General features: G+C 47.2%; 2 protein-coding genes across 4 annotated transcripts in view; both read right to left on the bottom strand.

The window, feature by feature from the left end:
* Nucleotides 1-7,749, bottom strand: part of GNRH1 (gonadotropin releasing hormone 1) — an 11,468-nt gene extending 3,719 nt beyond the window's left edge. Inside the window, exons 1-4 of one of the 3 annotated variants that reach the window (XM_008632504.2) lie at nt 7,047-7,749; nt 5,141-5,282; nt 4,460-4,555; nt 2,841-3,035 (exon numbers count right to left, since the gene is read on the bottom strand). In XM_008632504.2, the coding sequence (XP_008630726.2) occupies nt 2,994-3,035; nt 4,460-4,555; nt 5,141-5,282; nt 7,047-7,087 (321 nt within the window). In that variant the 5' untranslated portion in view covers nt 7,088-7,749 and the 3' untranslated portion in view covers nt 2,841-2,993. Of the gene's footprint in view, nt 1-2,840; nt 3,036-4,459; nt 4,556-5,140; nt 5,283-5,810; nt 6,273-7,046 lie in introns of those variants that run through there. The other 2 variants (XM_017731676.1, XM_017731680.1) reach the window with 2 other exon arrangements.
* An 87-nt stretch (nt 7,750-7,836) lies between these two features.
* KCTD9 (potassium channel tetramerization domain containing 9) overlaps nt 7,837-15,221 on the bottom strand; it is an 8,335-nt gene continuing 950 nt past the window's right edge. Inside the window, exons 2-12 of the mRNA XM_017732319.1 lie at nt 14,234-14,620; nt 13,578-13,621; nt 13,311-13,407; nt 13,065-13,123; nt 12,308-12,436; nt 11,799-11,866; nt 11,614-11,709; nt 10,830-10,979; nt 10,475-10,580; nt 10,087-10,220; nt 7,837-9,903 (exon numbers count right to left, since the gene is read on the bottom strand). Coding sequence (XP_017587808.1) covers nt 9,787-9,903; nt 10,087-10,220; nt 10,475-10,580; nt 10,830-10,979; nt 11,614-11,709; nt 11,799-11,866; nt 12,308-12,436; nt 13,065-13,123; nt 13,311-13,407; nt 13,578-13,621; nt 14,234-14,620 — 1,387 coding nt within the window. The 3' untranslated portion in view covers nt 7,837-9,786. The remainder of the gene's footprint in view (nt 9,904-10,086; nt 10,221-10,474; nt 10,581-10,829; nt 10,980-11,613; nt 11,710-11,798; nt 11,867-12,307; nt 12,437-13,064; nt 13,124-13,310; nt 13,408-13,577; nt 13,622-14,233; nt 14,621-15,221) is intronic.

Below are 15,221 nucleotides of genomic sequence, written 5' to 3'. Positions count from 1 at the left end.
AAATCATCAGGAACAGAGGAGGGATCCCAGGAATGGTTTCCCTGGTGAGGGCAAACAGACTGAGCTGCCAGGTTCAGGTGTTCTGGTTCCAAGTGACTTTGGAGTTCTCTTTTCCAGCCTTTTTGTTCTGCTTCAACAACCTTAACACGTGGAGGGACCTTGTGCATCCAGGTATTTTCCTGGAGAACGGAACCACTCCATGCAAAAAGCCCTCACAGGAGGAGGCCTGGCCTTGGGAAGAATTTTTCAGCTGATCTTCATCCACCTTTTTGCTCTTTAACTCGGGGAGATTTGGCTCTGGCTGCATTTTTTGCAGTTCCAGACCAGGATTTTGAGCAGAATCCTTGGCATGTCAGGGGTTAATTATCCCTCGCTTCCTTCCCTTCCTTGGACGGTGCCAAGTGCCAGGGGTGAGAGCAGCTGCAGCTCTGCTCTGCCTGGAAACTGCTCCTCTCACCCTTAAACCTCCCCTGCGTGTGCTGCTCACCAGCTCAGGCTTTGCCTCTCCCTCCCTGTGCTGCCCAGTTGGGCACTGGGATGGGCGCCCTCTGAACTGGGAGCTGGGGAACAGCTGACACAGAAGAGTTCAGAACAAGGTTTCCTTCCCAAGATAATTTTGGGCATTTTCACTGGCAGATTTGCCCCAAAGGAATCTAAATTTGGTTCATTTTTTTTCCCCTTTCTCAGCATTATTTATGTCCTAAAGCTTGCAAACTTGTCCCACCCCTTCCTGTGTCCCCAGACTGGTGTCCAGCACTCTCACCTGAGCGTGGGCAGGGTTCTGTTCTGGCTGACAAAAGTTGGCATCGCTGGCTCAGAGGTGCAAGATGGAAGTTCTGTTCTGTGCCCAGATGACTCTGGGTTTTGGGCCAGTTTTAGGGGAAAAAAATCATCCAAGTGTCAGATTTGACACATTTGAGTGTGGGAGTAAGAACAGGGCGTTTGACTGATGCTAAATCAATGGAATTAAGTGCCCACTCATCGGACAAATCCCACCACACCCCTGATTTTTTCAGAGTTTGCTTTTTGCTCGGGTACCTGCCTGACTTAAGCTGTGAGATTTAATTTTCAGAGACAATTTAAAGTGTCTCTGTTTCCTTTTTCAAACAAGAATCATCTCTTCAGGTTAATTAGGTGCTTTTGGAAATGTCTCTAATTGTTTCAGACTGGAGGGTTAAAAATGGGAATGGGACAGTCCGTAATGATGATCTCTGCACACCACAAATTGCAGCAATTTCTACCCAATTCATGGTTTTGATTAAAATCTCAGAGTTAAAACATCCACTCTGCAGAGGAGACAAAACCTAATCCCATTTCAGAGCCAGGCTGTTCAAAGCTGCTGTGAAATTTCGAGTCTTTGAGGATTTCATTTTTTCTCCTTTGGAGAAATGTGCTCAACACTTGTTTTCTGGAGCTTTTAATTAAAATTTGTCATGCTGTGATAAATTCCTTTAAAACTGCGACAGGCTCTAATCCACATCAGAGGCAGAGGGGAGCAGGCAGCTTTGCCTTTCAGTGGATTATTGGATTAGGAAAGGACACAGATTCCAGGGAGAGCAGCTCTGTGATCTGCAGAGAGCTCCAGGATGGATGTGCAGAGGGTTTTTGGGAACCTGCATCCCAGAAACTCCCCCTGCCAGCCCAGTGTTTGCTCCAGAGTCACACTCAGTTGGACCTGCAGTGACAACACCTCAGATTTTCCTCTCCTTATTTATTTTTATCATTGTAAATGGAAATAATAAGCTTAAATCTGTAATTTAACTAATTTTTTATATAGTGAAAACATTCCTGACTTATCTCTGCTACCTTCTTTTGATTATTTTTATTTTTAATTAAAAACTTTATCCTGTTTTTACTGTTGCAGACCAAATTCTCTGGTGGATCAGGGTGAGCTTTCCCAAGGACTACAGCAGGGAGGAAAAATAAACAAATAATGTGATTTTATGGCTGTTCAAAAGCACGGGGTTCACCTGATTCTGCTCTCCAAACATTAATTAAAGCACCTTTAGGGCAGTGTGGGCACTAAAGGGGGTACTCAAAGGTGGTTCACACCTTAACCTGTTTTTCAGGGCCCTGTGCTGCTGGTTGGTGTTTTCAGGCAGGGGTGGAAGCGCCTCAGCAGCTCCAGAGTCCACCCCAATCATTTCATTCATTGCTTCTCACTGTGCTACCCCACAGATTTAATCACTGTAAGCCCTGGGCTGTGTTCCTTGTGAATTCAGGAGGAGTTGGGTGCTGTGGAAGGACTTTCTGTGTGTTCTGGGATCGTGGGTTGGTGGTTTCATTGCAAACCCACTTTTGCAGACTGCAAATACATTCTTTATTTTATTTTCCCCCTCTTTTTTTACTCCTCTGCAACCGAATCAGTGAAAAATACAGCTTTAAAGTGGCTCTGGAGAGAGCAGGAGCTTTGGGAAGGGCTCTGCAGCTCTCTGGGCAGATGCCACGTGCATCACTAAGTCTGTAAAGCGAGGTGTACACATTTTCGTGGGTTTTTAAAATGTATTGACCATTGTAAAGTTTGTAAATACATTTTTAAAATAAATGTAGTTTTTATAACTGAACCAGAAAAAAGAGCAGTAAAAGTCTTTCTTCCATGGCCCACTGACGGACGGGGGAAGATAATCCCAAAAGTAAGTTTATTCTTATCTTTTATCAAAGTTTTCTTGCTGTTGTACCCAGAGGGGAGTGGGATGAGGCCCTGGCTTTGTCTGTTCATGTGGAACAAAAGTTGTAGCATCCAGATTGTCCCTGCAGGCCCCAAAGCAGGCCCTGCTCTGCTGCTCCCACCCCAGCTTGGGATGTGGCTGCTTTTACAGAAATCCCATCATCTACACAACCATTTTCCACTCTTTTAATGCAGTTTCAGGGTGTTTATTCACACATTGATCCAAGCAAAGACCATTTGAGGAGGAATTGATTTTACACAAGTTTCGAAACCTCACTCTGGGTCTGTTGCTCCATTTGGCTCTGGGGTTAAACCTTCTTTGGGGTTAAACCTTCTTTCTTCTGCCTTCTGCCTCCACCAGCCTCTCCTGTAACCACACACCAAATCCTGGTTTCAAAGAGCAGAAATGGCTTTGAGGATGGAATTTTCAGGTGCTAAAACACCACAGAGCTGAAGCCCTGGGGTGTTCTCGATGGAGATGAACTGGGTGAGTATCCGGGTGAAATCTGGGTTTTAATCCCTGAAGTGCCTCAGTGAGGGGGGGTTTTTGTGCTCCCTCCCACCTTCCCCAGGAAATGATGATAATTGGAGTTTTTCCATGGGATGGAACATTTCCAGCCACTCGCCTTTCTTCCCTGCTTAATACTCCTGTAGCAACTCCAGGAATGTGCTAGGTGGGAAAAGCTGGGTGTGGAAAACGTTGTTTTTAGTGTCATTAAGCAGCAAGAAATCAGAAGTTTCTGGGCAAACCTCAGGATCTGGTGGGGTTTGGTCCTTTCAGCTCTGCAAAGTCAGGCCAAGTTTCCCTCTGTGAGCCAGAAGGAACTCATTTCAAATATCCTGGTGATTATTCTGGTGTGTTTTCCTGCCTAACATCATCTCTTGCAGTACAAAAAATACTTAAATACAGTAAATTACTGCTGCTGCCTTTCACTGTGCAGGCAGTGCTGCTGCAAGTCGTGGGCCACGACTCCACGTTCAGTACAAGCAGGATGAAAGATGAGCTAAAATCCTATTTATTTAGGTAGTTTCTGCATGAAAATCCAGTGCAATTCAGGCTCTGCCTTACTGGTGCTGAGTTCATGAGCCTTTTCCAGGCCTGGCTCCTCGGTGAGAGGCTGGAGAGCCTTTCAGGCACTCAAGAGCTTTGGGGTTTGGCTTCAACTTGAAGTCGAGATTGAGCTTTTGGGATGGCACAGGGACACTTCCCAGGAAGTGGGGCCATCTGGCCCCATCAAGGTGCTGCTGGGTTAATGAAAAAGCCCATTTTAGCCCGAGCAGGCTCATTCCGTGTCAGTTCACTCAGCTGTGAGGTCTCTGCTGTCACTGTGCTGCAGCAGCTCATGGAGATGCATTTCCCAGCCCGGGGGCCCTGGGAGCAGCAGCTTCCATCTGGCCCCGTCCTGCAGCGGGCAGGGACAGCCCCGGCTCTGCTGCTGCCCCTGCTCAGGGCTTGGTTTGGGTTAATTCAGAGAGGAAACACCAGGGCTACACCAGGAGCTTTGGAATGATGGATCCCTGTCCTGGCAGTGTCCCAGGGAGGGATTGGGAATGGTGCAGGTAATGTTGTCCAGTGGGAGTGTCCCTGTCCATGGGATGAGGTGGATTTTAGGTCCCTTCCAACCCAAACCATCCTAGGATTCCTTGATAAGGGCAGAGCCAGTATTTCCTCATGTGAACTGAGCTTCAATCCCTCTTCCTCCTCCTCCACCACTGTTCTCCCCCCCCCCCCCCAAAATGTATTTTCTTTAAATTTTCCAATAGTGATGACAGAAAAACCACGTTACTCACCATGGCTTCCTTCAGGTCCCTGATCCTGGAGTTCTGGTACGAGCCTGGGCACTCCCTCTGCTGTACCTCCCCTAATTCTGCCATCTCATTTGCAATCTGTGTTGGAAAAGTGACACAAGGAACTGATAGACCCATCAGGAAAGGAGATTTGTCTGCCAAAAGCGACTCCACCCCACTTTTCCCCTACACAACTGAAATTCACCTTTTCCTCACAAACCCCGGGATGCTGGAATGAGGAGGAACTAGACATGGAGTACTGATTAGGAAAGAGGGGAAAACCACTGGTGGACAGAACTTTCCACATGTGCTTTGTCATTTAATTGCTGAGCATCCACCACGTGTGAATTGCCAAAATTTTAAGGGAGGTGGAGGAATTGTCATAAAATAACCCATCAGAATATTGGAATTTCGGGAGAGGGTGGAATCAGGCTTAACCTGGACCTCAGAGCTGCATCTCTCCCTTGGAGCTGGCTGCCCAAACCCTCTGGCTGCTGTTCTTTGTGCCAGGCTGACAAATGGCACCTCGCCCCTTATTTTCCAAATCCTACTTAAAACAATTGTTTATCCCCAGATCTGGGGGTGGCTGGTGGACAGACACGCAGACAGGTGTAGAGGGAAGCCTCTGTCACGTTTTGGCTGCATCTTTTCCAGGCCAGGGTTGTCTCCCAGCCCAGCACCCACCTCTTGGAATGGTCCCAGCAGGTCCCCGGCGCTCCTCTTCCCCCCTGGCTGGAGGCCGTAGGACCAGTGCTGAGCCAGGCACAGCCCCACACACAGCACACCCAGCAGGGCACTGGCCACGATCCTCCTGGACTTCTCCATCCTGGAGAGAGAAAACAGCCCCTTGCTGGTCATAAAGGCATCACAGCTCCATCGGTACCGTGGAGAGGGAAGGAAACGCGGCATTTTCGGATCCCGGAACCGTGGAATGTGCTGAGCTGGAAGGGACCCACAAGGATTGTGGAATTCCAGCTCCTGGCCCTGCACAGACACCCCAAAATCCCACCCTGAGCCTGCTCCAGTTCTGATCTGCACCTCCTGGGCAGGAGCCCCAGCTGGGTTTGCAGCCTGTCAAAGTGTGGAATAGCTCACTAGAAGGAGGTTGGACATCCAAGAAATCTGGATGAAGATCTGAATTAGGATTTTTGAGTTCCAGGCATGTGAGGACCTCAAAGGTTGCATTCCCTGGTGGTGTTTGGCAGATGTGTTCAGCTGGTTTCTGCTCTGATGTCCCTGCTCCTTAAAATCTGCCCTTTGCAGCCTCTTCTAATCTAAGGGGTTTTTTAATAGGAGCATCTGTAAGCCCTGGCTCAGTAAAAAGGCAGTGTGGGATGTTGTTCCAGCACGTTACCTGCTGCCTCAGAGAGGTTGTGCAGTAACTCCAGCTCTGCTCCTCTGGAAAATGTCCTGTAAATGTGCTCTCACCTCACTCTTTATAACCAAGAGCCCCAGTGCCTCCCCTTTCCCAGCAGGAGATTCCATCCAGTTCCCTCTCCCAGGCTGCACTTTGGGCGCTCCTGTTACAGAGACTGTCACGCAGCACCAGTAAAGCCCATAATTGGAACACCCCGGTGCAGCAATTAAATTCAGCTGTTTTCTCTAAGAGCCATAAAAGTAACAGCCTTGCTTTTAAGAGGTTGTAAATCCCACACTGGGATCCAGCTGATCCTGCTGGGAAATGCAGGAGCTTTTCTGTCAGTGACTTCTGGTTCCTTCAGAAAAAGTTCTTGGGTGTTTGAATTTGTTCAGGGTGTGAAATGGGTGAGGAATTGAGCTCAGTTTTTAAGAATCCTGGAATGGTTTGGGTGGGAAAGGACCTCAAATTCATCTATTCCCACCCCTGCCATGGGCAGGGACACCTTTCCCTATCCCAGGCTGCTCCAACCTGGCCTTGGACACTTCCAGGGATGGAGAATCCACGATCCAGGCAACATCTTTATTTCTATGAGGCATGAAGGAAAAACCCCTTTGGTGCTCAAACAGGAGCCTGTGGTTGCGCAAGTGCCCAGAGCAGTTTGAAACCCTCCCCCTCCTCATTTAAATCAAGGTGCTTTGGTGTTCTTTGCTCTGTAAAATGCCAGGTGGGATCAAACTGGACAAGTCTGTGATGGTGAATGTACTTTGCTGGCACGATGGAGTCTCTGGGGTGAATGGGATTCCCAAATCCTTTTTAGAAGGGCCTGGAGTGACAGGACAAGGGGGAATGGGATTAAACTGACAGAGAGGAGGGTTAGGTTGGGAAAGAATATGTAATATTGGGTTTATAGTAGGAATAATTCCTCCCCTGTGAGGGTGGGAGGGGCTGGGATGGAATTCCCAGAGAAGCTGTGGCTGCCCCTGGATCCCTGGAAGTGCCCAAGGCCAGGCTGGACGGGGCTTGGAGCAGCCTGGGACAGTGGAAGGTGCTGGGGATGGAATTGATGGAAATGATCTTTAAGGCCTCTTCTAACCCAAACCGTTCCATGATTCCCTGTTTTTAAATCTTGAGAGTTTGTGCACTGCAGATTTATAAAGATTTATTTGCATGCAGCAGGTCAATTCAGTAATTTTGACAGCAGAAATGGCGTTTTGGGGTTTTTTTACCAACCTGGCAGCTCCTCTGTCTTCTCTGCCCTGTTCTCCAAACATCCTCTGCTCCGGCTCCCCCGACCTCTTGGAGCTTTAACAGATTAAAGTAATTCAGTAAGTCAGTAATTCCGGGAGGATTTGGTGACTCTTAGCAGAGTCATTCCTCCTGCCCCAACGCTCCTCCCACTCACGGCGAGGGCGGCCAGCACCGAGCTCTGATCAAGCTGTGAAAACAGCTGGGTTCAGGGGAGCAGTGCTCCTGTTCCTCTGGCGTGGGCACCAGGATTCACACAGGGATCCCTGTGTTTGGGGCTCCTTCCTTCCCTGGCGAGCCTTGCAAAGATGAGCATTATTCAAAGGTGAAAGATTTGGACATTTTTTAAAGAGCTTTGCCCAATAATTGCACCTCATTAACCACCACTTAACCCGGCTCTAATGATCTGCCCTGAACAGCTCTGAACTTTTTCTCCACAGGTTTCTGGTGCAGCCACAGGATCTGGACTTTTCTGATCTTTGGGTCCCTTCCAGCTCAGGATATTCCATGATTCTCTGATTATTCTGCCTCCAGCTATTTTATTAATATGAAGGGTAGAGACAAAAAAGCTGAGAAGTCTTGGAGAGAAATGACAAACCAAAAAAAATTCCATGCAAATTCTCCCAGTTAATGGCTCAGAACACTGCAGGAACCCCCACAGCACATTTGTTTTTCCAGCCACTATTTTATGCTTAAAACCAAAAAAATTCTCGTTCTTCTCACACAAGCCAGGTAAGATTTGGGGTTTTTATTCAAATGAAGACAACCAAGCCACTTTTCTCTTTCACACTTTTTATTAATGCAACTTAAATTAAGCTGGAACCTGCAAATTCTGCACAGGGCTCTTTACACAGCTCCGTCCTGGCAAAAGAGGTACCTCAAATCCAGCTGTGAGTGATGGTGCCACATGCTGTGATTGCTCCATAGTGCTCCAGTGAAAGTTCAAAGAGGTTTTATACACAGTGATTATGAAAATAGAGATATATATATATATATTTTTTCCATACAATAGTTTTACTTCTGCCAGCTACAAAATATGATAAAGAAAAATAATTCATTTGTTTCTCTAGCCCTAGGAATCTTCTACTGCAACAGACACAACATTCCCACTGAAAGCCATGAGGTGGGAGAAAGGACTCTGAAGTCACACTGGAACATTTCCCTGGAATCTACAGGTCATTTCTCCAAGGATCTAGTGTTGTCCTAGAGCCTGATCCAGAGGGATCTGCAGGAAATAATCCCAGTTCTGAACCTCGTAGCTCTGGGATTTTGAGCCCTGCATGGTCACATCACACGCCTGAGTCAAACCAACTTGGAAAGGAGGGAGAATGCTGCAATTCCCCCCAAACACATCATCTGCTGACCCCAGATCATCACTGATCCTCCCAGACTGGTGGCAAAGCAGCATTTTTGTAACAACTGAGACAACGAGACTTGAGGACAGAAAATTGCACTGCAAGGGAGAGACAACCCCCGAAGAACTGTGGAACTCCAGCTCCTGTGGGACTCCAGCTGGGATCCACTGGTTCTTACTCCTCCTGTGTATTTCTACAGTAACAGCTTGATTTCCTTAGATTCAAGGTTAGTTTTAACTTTGGGGTGGTTTAAGCATCTGAGGTAAGTTCTTGATGCACCTTCTCTCTCTTTTTTTTGGTATAGTTTCTTCGTGTGCTTTTTGATTGTGTGTAAAATAAAGGTGGTGTGAGCCGAGAACTCCATGGATCCTACAGGGAAGCAGCTCCTTATCCACAGCTGGGGGTGCTGAGGCCTCTGCCCTGCACAGCTCACCCACACCAGCAGCTCCACCTGCTTTCTGCAGGTGTGGGAGGGCACGGGGGGCACCTGGCCCCAGGCAGGATGCTCCTACAGCCACCTGAGGCAGCCCAAACGAACAGGGAGATCCAGCTGGGAGACAGACGATGCCCAAGCTTTCATTCTTTGCATAGTAAATGGAGGGGAAAGAGGGGAAGATTCACCTGCTGAGCTCATGAGGGGAGGGTGGAGCAGGAGCTGGGGCCCCTCTGCCTCTCTCTGCTTTGGTGACAGCTCTGCCCTTTCCTCTCTACGCTGAATTCACCACAAAGGGTGAAAACTCTGCAGGAACCCCAGCTGGGAGTGGTCAGGACATGTGAAAGGAGGATTTTTCTCACCAGCTGTGACGGACAGTGCACCTCCACACTCGTTTGGAGAGGATTAATTAAAGACATCCAATTTCTGAGCAGGGACGTTCCCACCAGCTGCTACCCCAGCAGAGCCCTGAGCACCCCCTGGGGACACTGAGCCACCCCTGGCACGGACACAGACTGCAACTACACCTGTAAACCTGAACTTGGTTGCTACTGTACAGGAGTAACATTTTCTATCCATATTGCAGCTACAGATTCAATAAATAGAATTGCATATATTGTGCTTTATAAATTAAAATGCATTCCAAAGTGAGGCAATGCTAAACAATGAAACCATTGAACCTTTCCCCCCTCCAAAGCAGCCACACTCTGGTTTCAGCACCAGCCCACTTCTTCACTCTGCTCACAGAGGTGCAAACTCCCTGTTGGTACCTCTGAAAACAAGAAGTCCCGCCCCAAAAGTGATCAAAAAGAGTTTACCTAGGCACTACTGCAAATGTAAGGTGGCTAACAACCATGACTTGAACTCAGGAAGGGGAGGAGGTGAAGAAAGTCACGATGAATGTTTGGATTCCTTCCTCTCCAGCAGGTTCTGGCCCCTATCTGACACTCTGGGACATGTGCAGGGGTGTCAGCATCTCCTCAAAGATGGCTCCTTTCACGTTAGAGCCCCTCAAATTTGCTTCTTGTAGGTCACAACCTGATAGATCACAATTCTGAAGGGGGAAAGGAAAATTAATGTTAATTAAATAGACCCAGAACTCTGTTCAGAAGTTTAACTCCATTTACCTTAACTCCATTCAACTTTGCAGCTGGAGAAAAGCCAGCAATCCCCCAAATTACCAGCTTTTTGCATACACATATATATTTATATGTATAGGAAATGAATCCTAACTCACTTCCAAGTCAGTCCCTGCCAGCGTGGCTCCTCTGAGGTTGCAGTTCTTTAGTTTGGCGTTTTTCAGCGTGGCCACCCGCAGGTTGATCCCCGTCATCTGACTGCCCTCCATGTCCACCCCCTTCAGGTTGGCACCTGCAACACACCCACACAGGAGGTTTGGAGGAAAATCAGCCAGAAAGGCAGCAGCTCCACATGATGCTTCCTCAGAGCTGGGTAAAGTGGGAGAGGTCAAGGCAGAACTGGGAATTTAATGATTATTTGGGCAGAACCAGCCCAGAGCTGCGGGCTTTTCCCGTGGATTGCACAAACACAGCTGAACTTTGGCCACACAAATGTACAGGCACAGGGCTGTTCCCATGAATAACTAACAGGCAAAAACGTCTTACCTTCCAAATTAGCTTTAAGGCCTGATGGATCTTCAAAGTTGCAGCCTTTCAGGGATGCTCCCTCTGCGTTGGAACACAGCATCTTCACCCCCTGCAGGTTTGCACACTGGCAGAGACAGGATGGGAGTCACGAGGGTGTGAAGAGAAATACCAAAGATCAGCAGAACACAGATTTGAGTTCTGCATTGCAACTGAACCCCCCCAAAGCACAACCCCCGTTACTGTGAGGAAGTGGGCAAGCAGTGGGAGTGGAACAACCACAGAAAACATGGGGAAACTGATTCTTTTGTTCCAATCCCTGTGTTTTGGGACAACTCCAGGGCAGGCCAGGCTCCCCAGGGTGCAGCATCCTTACATCCAGCACGGATCCTGAGAGGTCAGCTCTCTCCAGGTTGGCACAGCACAGGTTGGCGTGGGACAGGTTGCAGCGGCTCAGATTGGCCATCTTGAAGTTGATGTAGCGAAGATCCAGGCGGGAAAGGTCGGCTCCACTGAAATTCAGACCCTGGAAAAGCCAGTGAACCCCCCCAAAATGGTCACAGAAGGGAAAGGGGAGGTCTGGACACAAAGGAGTTACAAGAAACATGTCTGGGTAGTTGTGTATATAAATCTATACAGATAAACAGATGTACTGAAACACTTCCAGTACCTGAAAGGGGCTGATAAAAAGATGGGAGAGATTTTTTATATGGACAGAGAGTGCCAGGAGAAGGGGCAATGGATTTAGAGATCAGGTTTAGATGGGATATTGGGAAGGATTTCCTCCCTGTGAGGGTGGGAGGGGCTGGGGTAGAATTCCCAGAGAAGCTGTGGCTGCCCCTGGATCCCTGAAGTGTCCAAGGCCAGGCTGGAGCAAGCTGGGACAGTGGGAGGTGTCCCTGCCCAAGGCAGAGTGGAACAAGATTATCCTTAAGGTCCCTTCCAACCCCAACCATTCCATGGTTCCATACAAATATTCACTCACAAGATCATTTATTCCATTACATAACACCAGGGAAATGTAAGTGCAAAGCTCTCACGATCTGGATTTGTCCTTAAAACAGGCTGTGGTTTTACACTGTAAGAGGGCAGGGTTGGATTAGGTGCCAGGAAGCAATTCCTGGAGTTTTGTTGGAAAGAGAAAGCCTGAGTTCCCTCACCTGACAGCGCAGCTCGGACTTGGTGGGCGTTGCCAGCAGGGATCGGACAAACTCCTTCCGGGAGATGGGAGAGTGATCCTCAGCTGGCTGGGAGTTCTGGGAAGAGGCGTTTCACAGGGACAGCACTCAGTTACACATTCTGGGAGAGCAGGACCTGCATCCCAGTGTTACAGAGAGCAAGCTACCTTAATAGCAACTTCCAGGTGTTCGATGAGCGAGTCGATCCCAAAAAACCTGGCTTCTTCCAAAACCCCTACAAACAAAGCAGTGCTGGTTATTCCAGGGAATTGCTGATCCAGAGAGCAGCACCCTTCTCTCCCCTTACTGGAGAACAACCACACACATTACACTGGATGTAACTGGGGAGAGAGGAAAGGTTTGCTTGCAGCTAAAAGGAAAAACGTAACTCAGACACAACATTTCCAACACCAGCATTAGGTTAAAGAGATCAACTCCAGAATTCCAGCTATTAATCCAGTATGGATTTTTTAATGCTCCAAAGAGAAATAGCAGCCTGTCCTCATTAAAGCAAGCACATGGAGCTGCACTGCCGAGAATAAATCCACCAAAGGAAAACTCCCAACCACGGGGAGGAGCACACAAAGCTCCCTCTGGCTTCACCACGGGCACTTGAGGGCAAAGCTTTAATTCCAAGGAGGAATAATTTAGGAGATGTCAGACAGGTAATACCTACCTAGCAAATTAATGCCATCATTTACAATGAGCTGTCCGTGACGCAAATAGTTCAAAATGGGCTCAAAATACTCGGGACTGCGGTCAATGAGGAAAGCTCCTCTAGGATCTTGCTTATTCCCCCAAGCATCTGTTTCCACAACATATATATATATAAAATTACTTTTGCTGTAGTCATAGAAGAGCATTTGCTTCAGTTTTCAGAGTTTTTAATTACTGAAGGGGACTGGAATAGCAAACATTCCACTTGGAAGGGTGGTTCGGAGAGAGAAGGAAGGAAAAGAGAAGTGGGGGGGGAGGAAATCAGCTTAAAACGAACTTGTTCCTGCTCTGAATAACTCAATTTATTATCACATACAAAACAATCATGGCTAGATAAAAGCAGCACTAAGATTTTAGCCTGATTGTCTCCCCAAGGCTGCCTCGTGCAAAGTTTGCTCATTGGCTCTGCTGCCAAAACTGAGGAAGATGCAACAAGATGAAAACTTCGAATCAAATAAACAAACAAAAAAAGGACCCAAACTACTAACAGTGCATGGGAGGTGTATTTGCAGTTTGTGAGATGATCAACATGAGGTGGTGAAATGATAAACACAGAGAAATAAAGTTATTAAAAAATAATTCTCTGTCCTGATTTGGTACTTTAACATACTTTGGATATTTTAGTTTATGGACAGGAGTCTCAGCTTGACAGTGCCTTTTGCCCACTTTGCTAATTAATTACTTAAAAATAATCAAGTTTATCTCAATATACTCACCTTTGTCTTTAAACATGTGTGCCAACATACTGTCAGGTTCTTTGTTAACCAAAGTGCTCCTAGAAAACAAAAGCAGCCCAATTTTATTTTCCCTTCATCTGTAAATGTTTAAGAATTAATTTCTTGCAAAACTGTGGTGGCAAATACAGAGAAAGCTGCAGGAGTCAGAGACCTCCTCCTTCACAGTAAGTTATTTTTTAAGGTCTTTTGCTTTATTGAAATGAAGTTTTTGAAGACCATTTTTACCGGGTGGTGGTGAAGTATCTGCCTCCCACATTGAGAGTGAGCCAGTCTGTGTGGGACCCTGTCAGCTCCTCCTGAGCTCTCCCATCACTCTGAGGATCTGCAGAGAAGAAACAAAGAAATAATTGGAAAAATTGTGACTATTCCTTAATGAATTCCCTATGGAAATAGGTATCTTCTGAAAACACCACAAAATAAAGTCTTTGCTTTATATGAAAGCAAAATAAACTCTATTAAATAAAAGGTTAAAGATAAGAAATATAGGCTCACCAATGAAGGGCTCCCCTTCACAGACAAACAAAACATCATCATCCCTGAGAGAGGAGGGGGCAGAGGGAAGAGAAAAAGAAAGTTAATAATAATTTATTGTTCATCTAACTGACAGTGGAACCTCTCCTGATTACTTTCAGGTAAATTATGACCAGTGGCCATTAGCTGGAACTTCTATATCTGGTTTTTATCTGTATTTTGCAGGTTCTTGTGCATTGGAATGGACTGACTTCACCAGAGATTTTATCCGTAGCAGCCAGGTAGAGACCACTTGTGTACTCAATTAATTCTTACAAAAGAGTTGCTTTTCTCCCCAGTCTGGGACCATTCTGTGAGGCCAAAGCAATGGGAGAATTTGTCTCCTTTATAGAACCGCCCCCATTCCAGGGCTGACTGGAATAGTGGGGATTTCATGGCACAAACATTGCCCTGGAATCAACACAGGAGGAGGTGAAAAGGCCTCAAACACAGCTTGTATCAAGTTCTGAACCAATAAAAGGTTTGAAGCTCAAAAGACATGAAAGGACCTTTGGGCACCCTGGCTGGGAATGATCATATCTGATTTTAGGGAAAGCACTGGTTATTGATTAAGGAGGATTAACAAGTTAGTCTCTTAATCCACATCCCTGATTTGCCTTTTCCCGGCTGATCCTTACCTAATCAAAGCAATATCATCAATGAGCCCCCCTTTCCCATTGTAAACACTGGTGGCTTTTATCCCAAGCTTGTTGCTGGCCACAGAGAGCAAATCTGAGAGAGTCCCATACACAGCCACGACCTGGGAGAGAGAGGAGAGAGGACGCTGTGAATAAAAACAAACCCATGAAACCGTGCTCCAAAAGCTCTGCCTCTTCAGATTTACCAGGGCTATTAGGGGGAGCAAAACCCATTTGGATCTTGACCAATAAACAAGGGAAAACACCAACTTTGGTGTTGGAACAGAAAAATCAGGTGACTTGCAGAGCTCCCAACAAAACTCACTGCAACAGCAGTGAGAGAATAAATGCTGGTGCTGTAAGAATGTAGCGCCGTTATTTATTTCTCTGAAGAAATAGTGTTACTTGTTCTATCCCAGGGCTCTCCCAAATCTACTTCCCTCCCCAAAAACAAGGATTAAAGGGCAGGCACACGAACTGTCTGCACTCAGGATGAGGATGGGAAAATCAGGATCATGGACACGATTCAGCAGAACTGCAAGGCTGGAATGCGGTCACATGAACTCCTGCCCTCGAGATCCCGGTGGAAATAGCGGGATCATGGACAGAATTAATAGAAATACGCATTAAAGCACAGTCACATCAACTTCTGCACTCGGAATGTGGATGGAAACAACAAGATCACGGGCTCTGTGTGGAACTGAATCCCAGGGCCTTTTCCTCTACTGGACGAGCACTGGTTGGGCCTAAAAATCCCTATTTTCAGTCTTGAGACGATTTTAGCGAGGTTTTAAACAATTAACCACGATTATCCCCAGGGTACCCCCACGCAGGGTCAGTCTTCCTCCAGAGCCCTCATCCCCCAGGCTGTGCCTGACACGAGCAGCCGGGCGTGACTCCCTAAAGCCACGAAGCGCCTCCACCCGCGACAAATCCCCGCCTGTCGCGATTCCCTCGCGATTCCCTCCACAGGCAATGAGGGGGGGGG

Source organism: Corvus brachyrhynchos, unplaced genomic scaffold (genome assembly GCF_000691975.1).
Source record: "Corvus brachyrhynchos isolate BGI_N302 unplaced genomic scaffold, ASM69197v1 scaffold150, whole genome shotgun sequence".
Lineage (NCBI taxonomy): Eukaryota > Metazoa > Chordata > Aves > Passeriformes > Corvidae > Corvus > Corvus brachyrhynchos.
The sequence above is the reverse complement of the archived record's forward strand: the minus strand, read 5'-3'. Positions and strand labels throughout refer to the sequence as shown.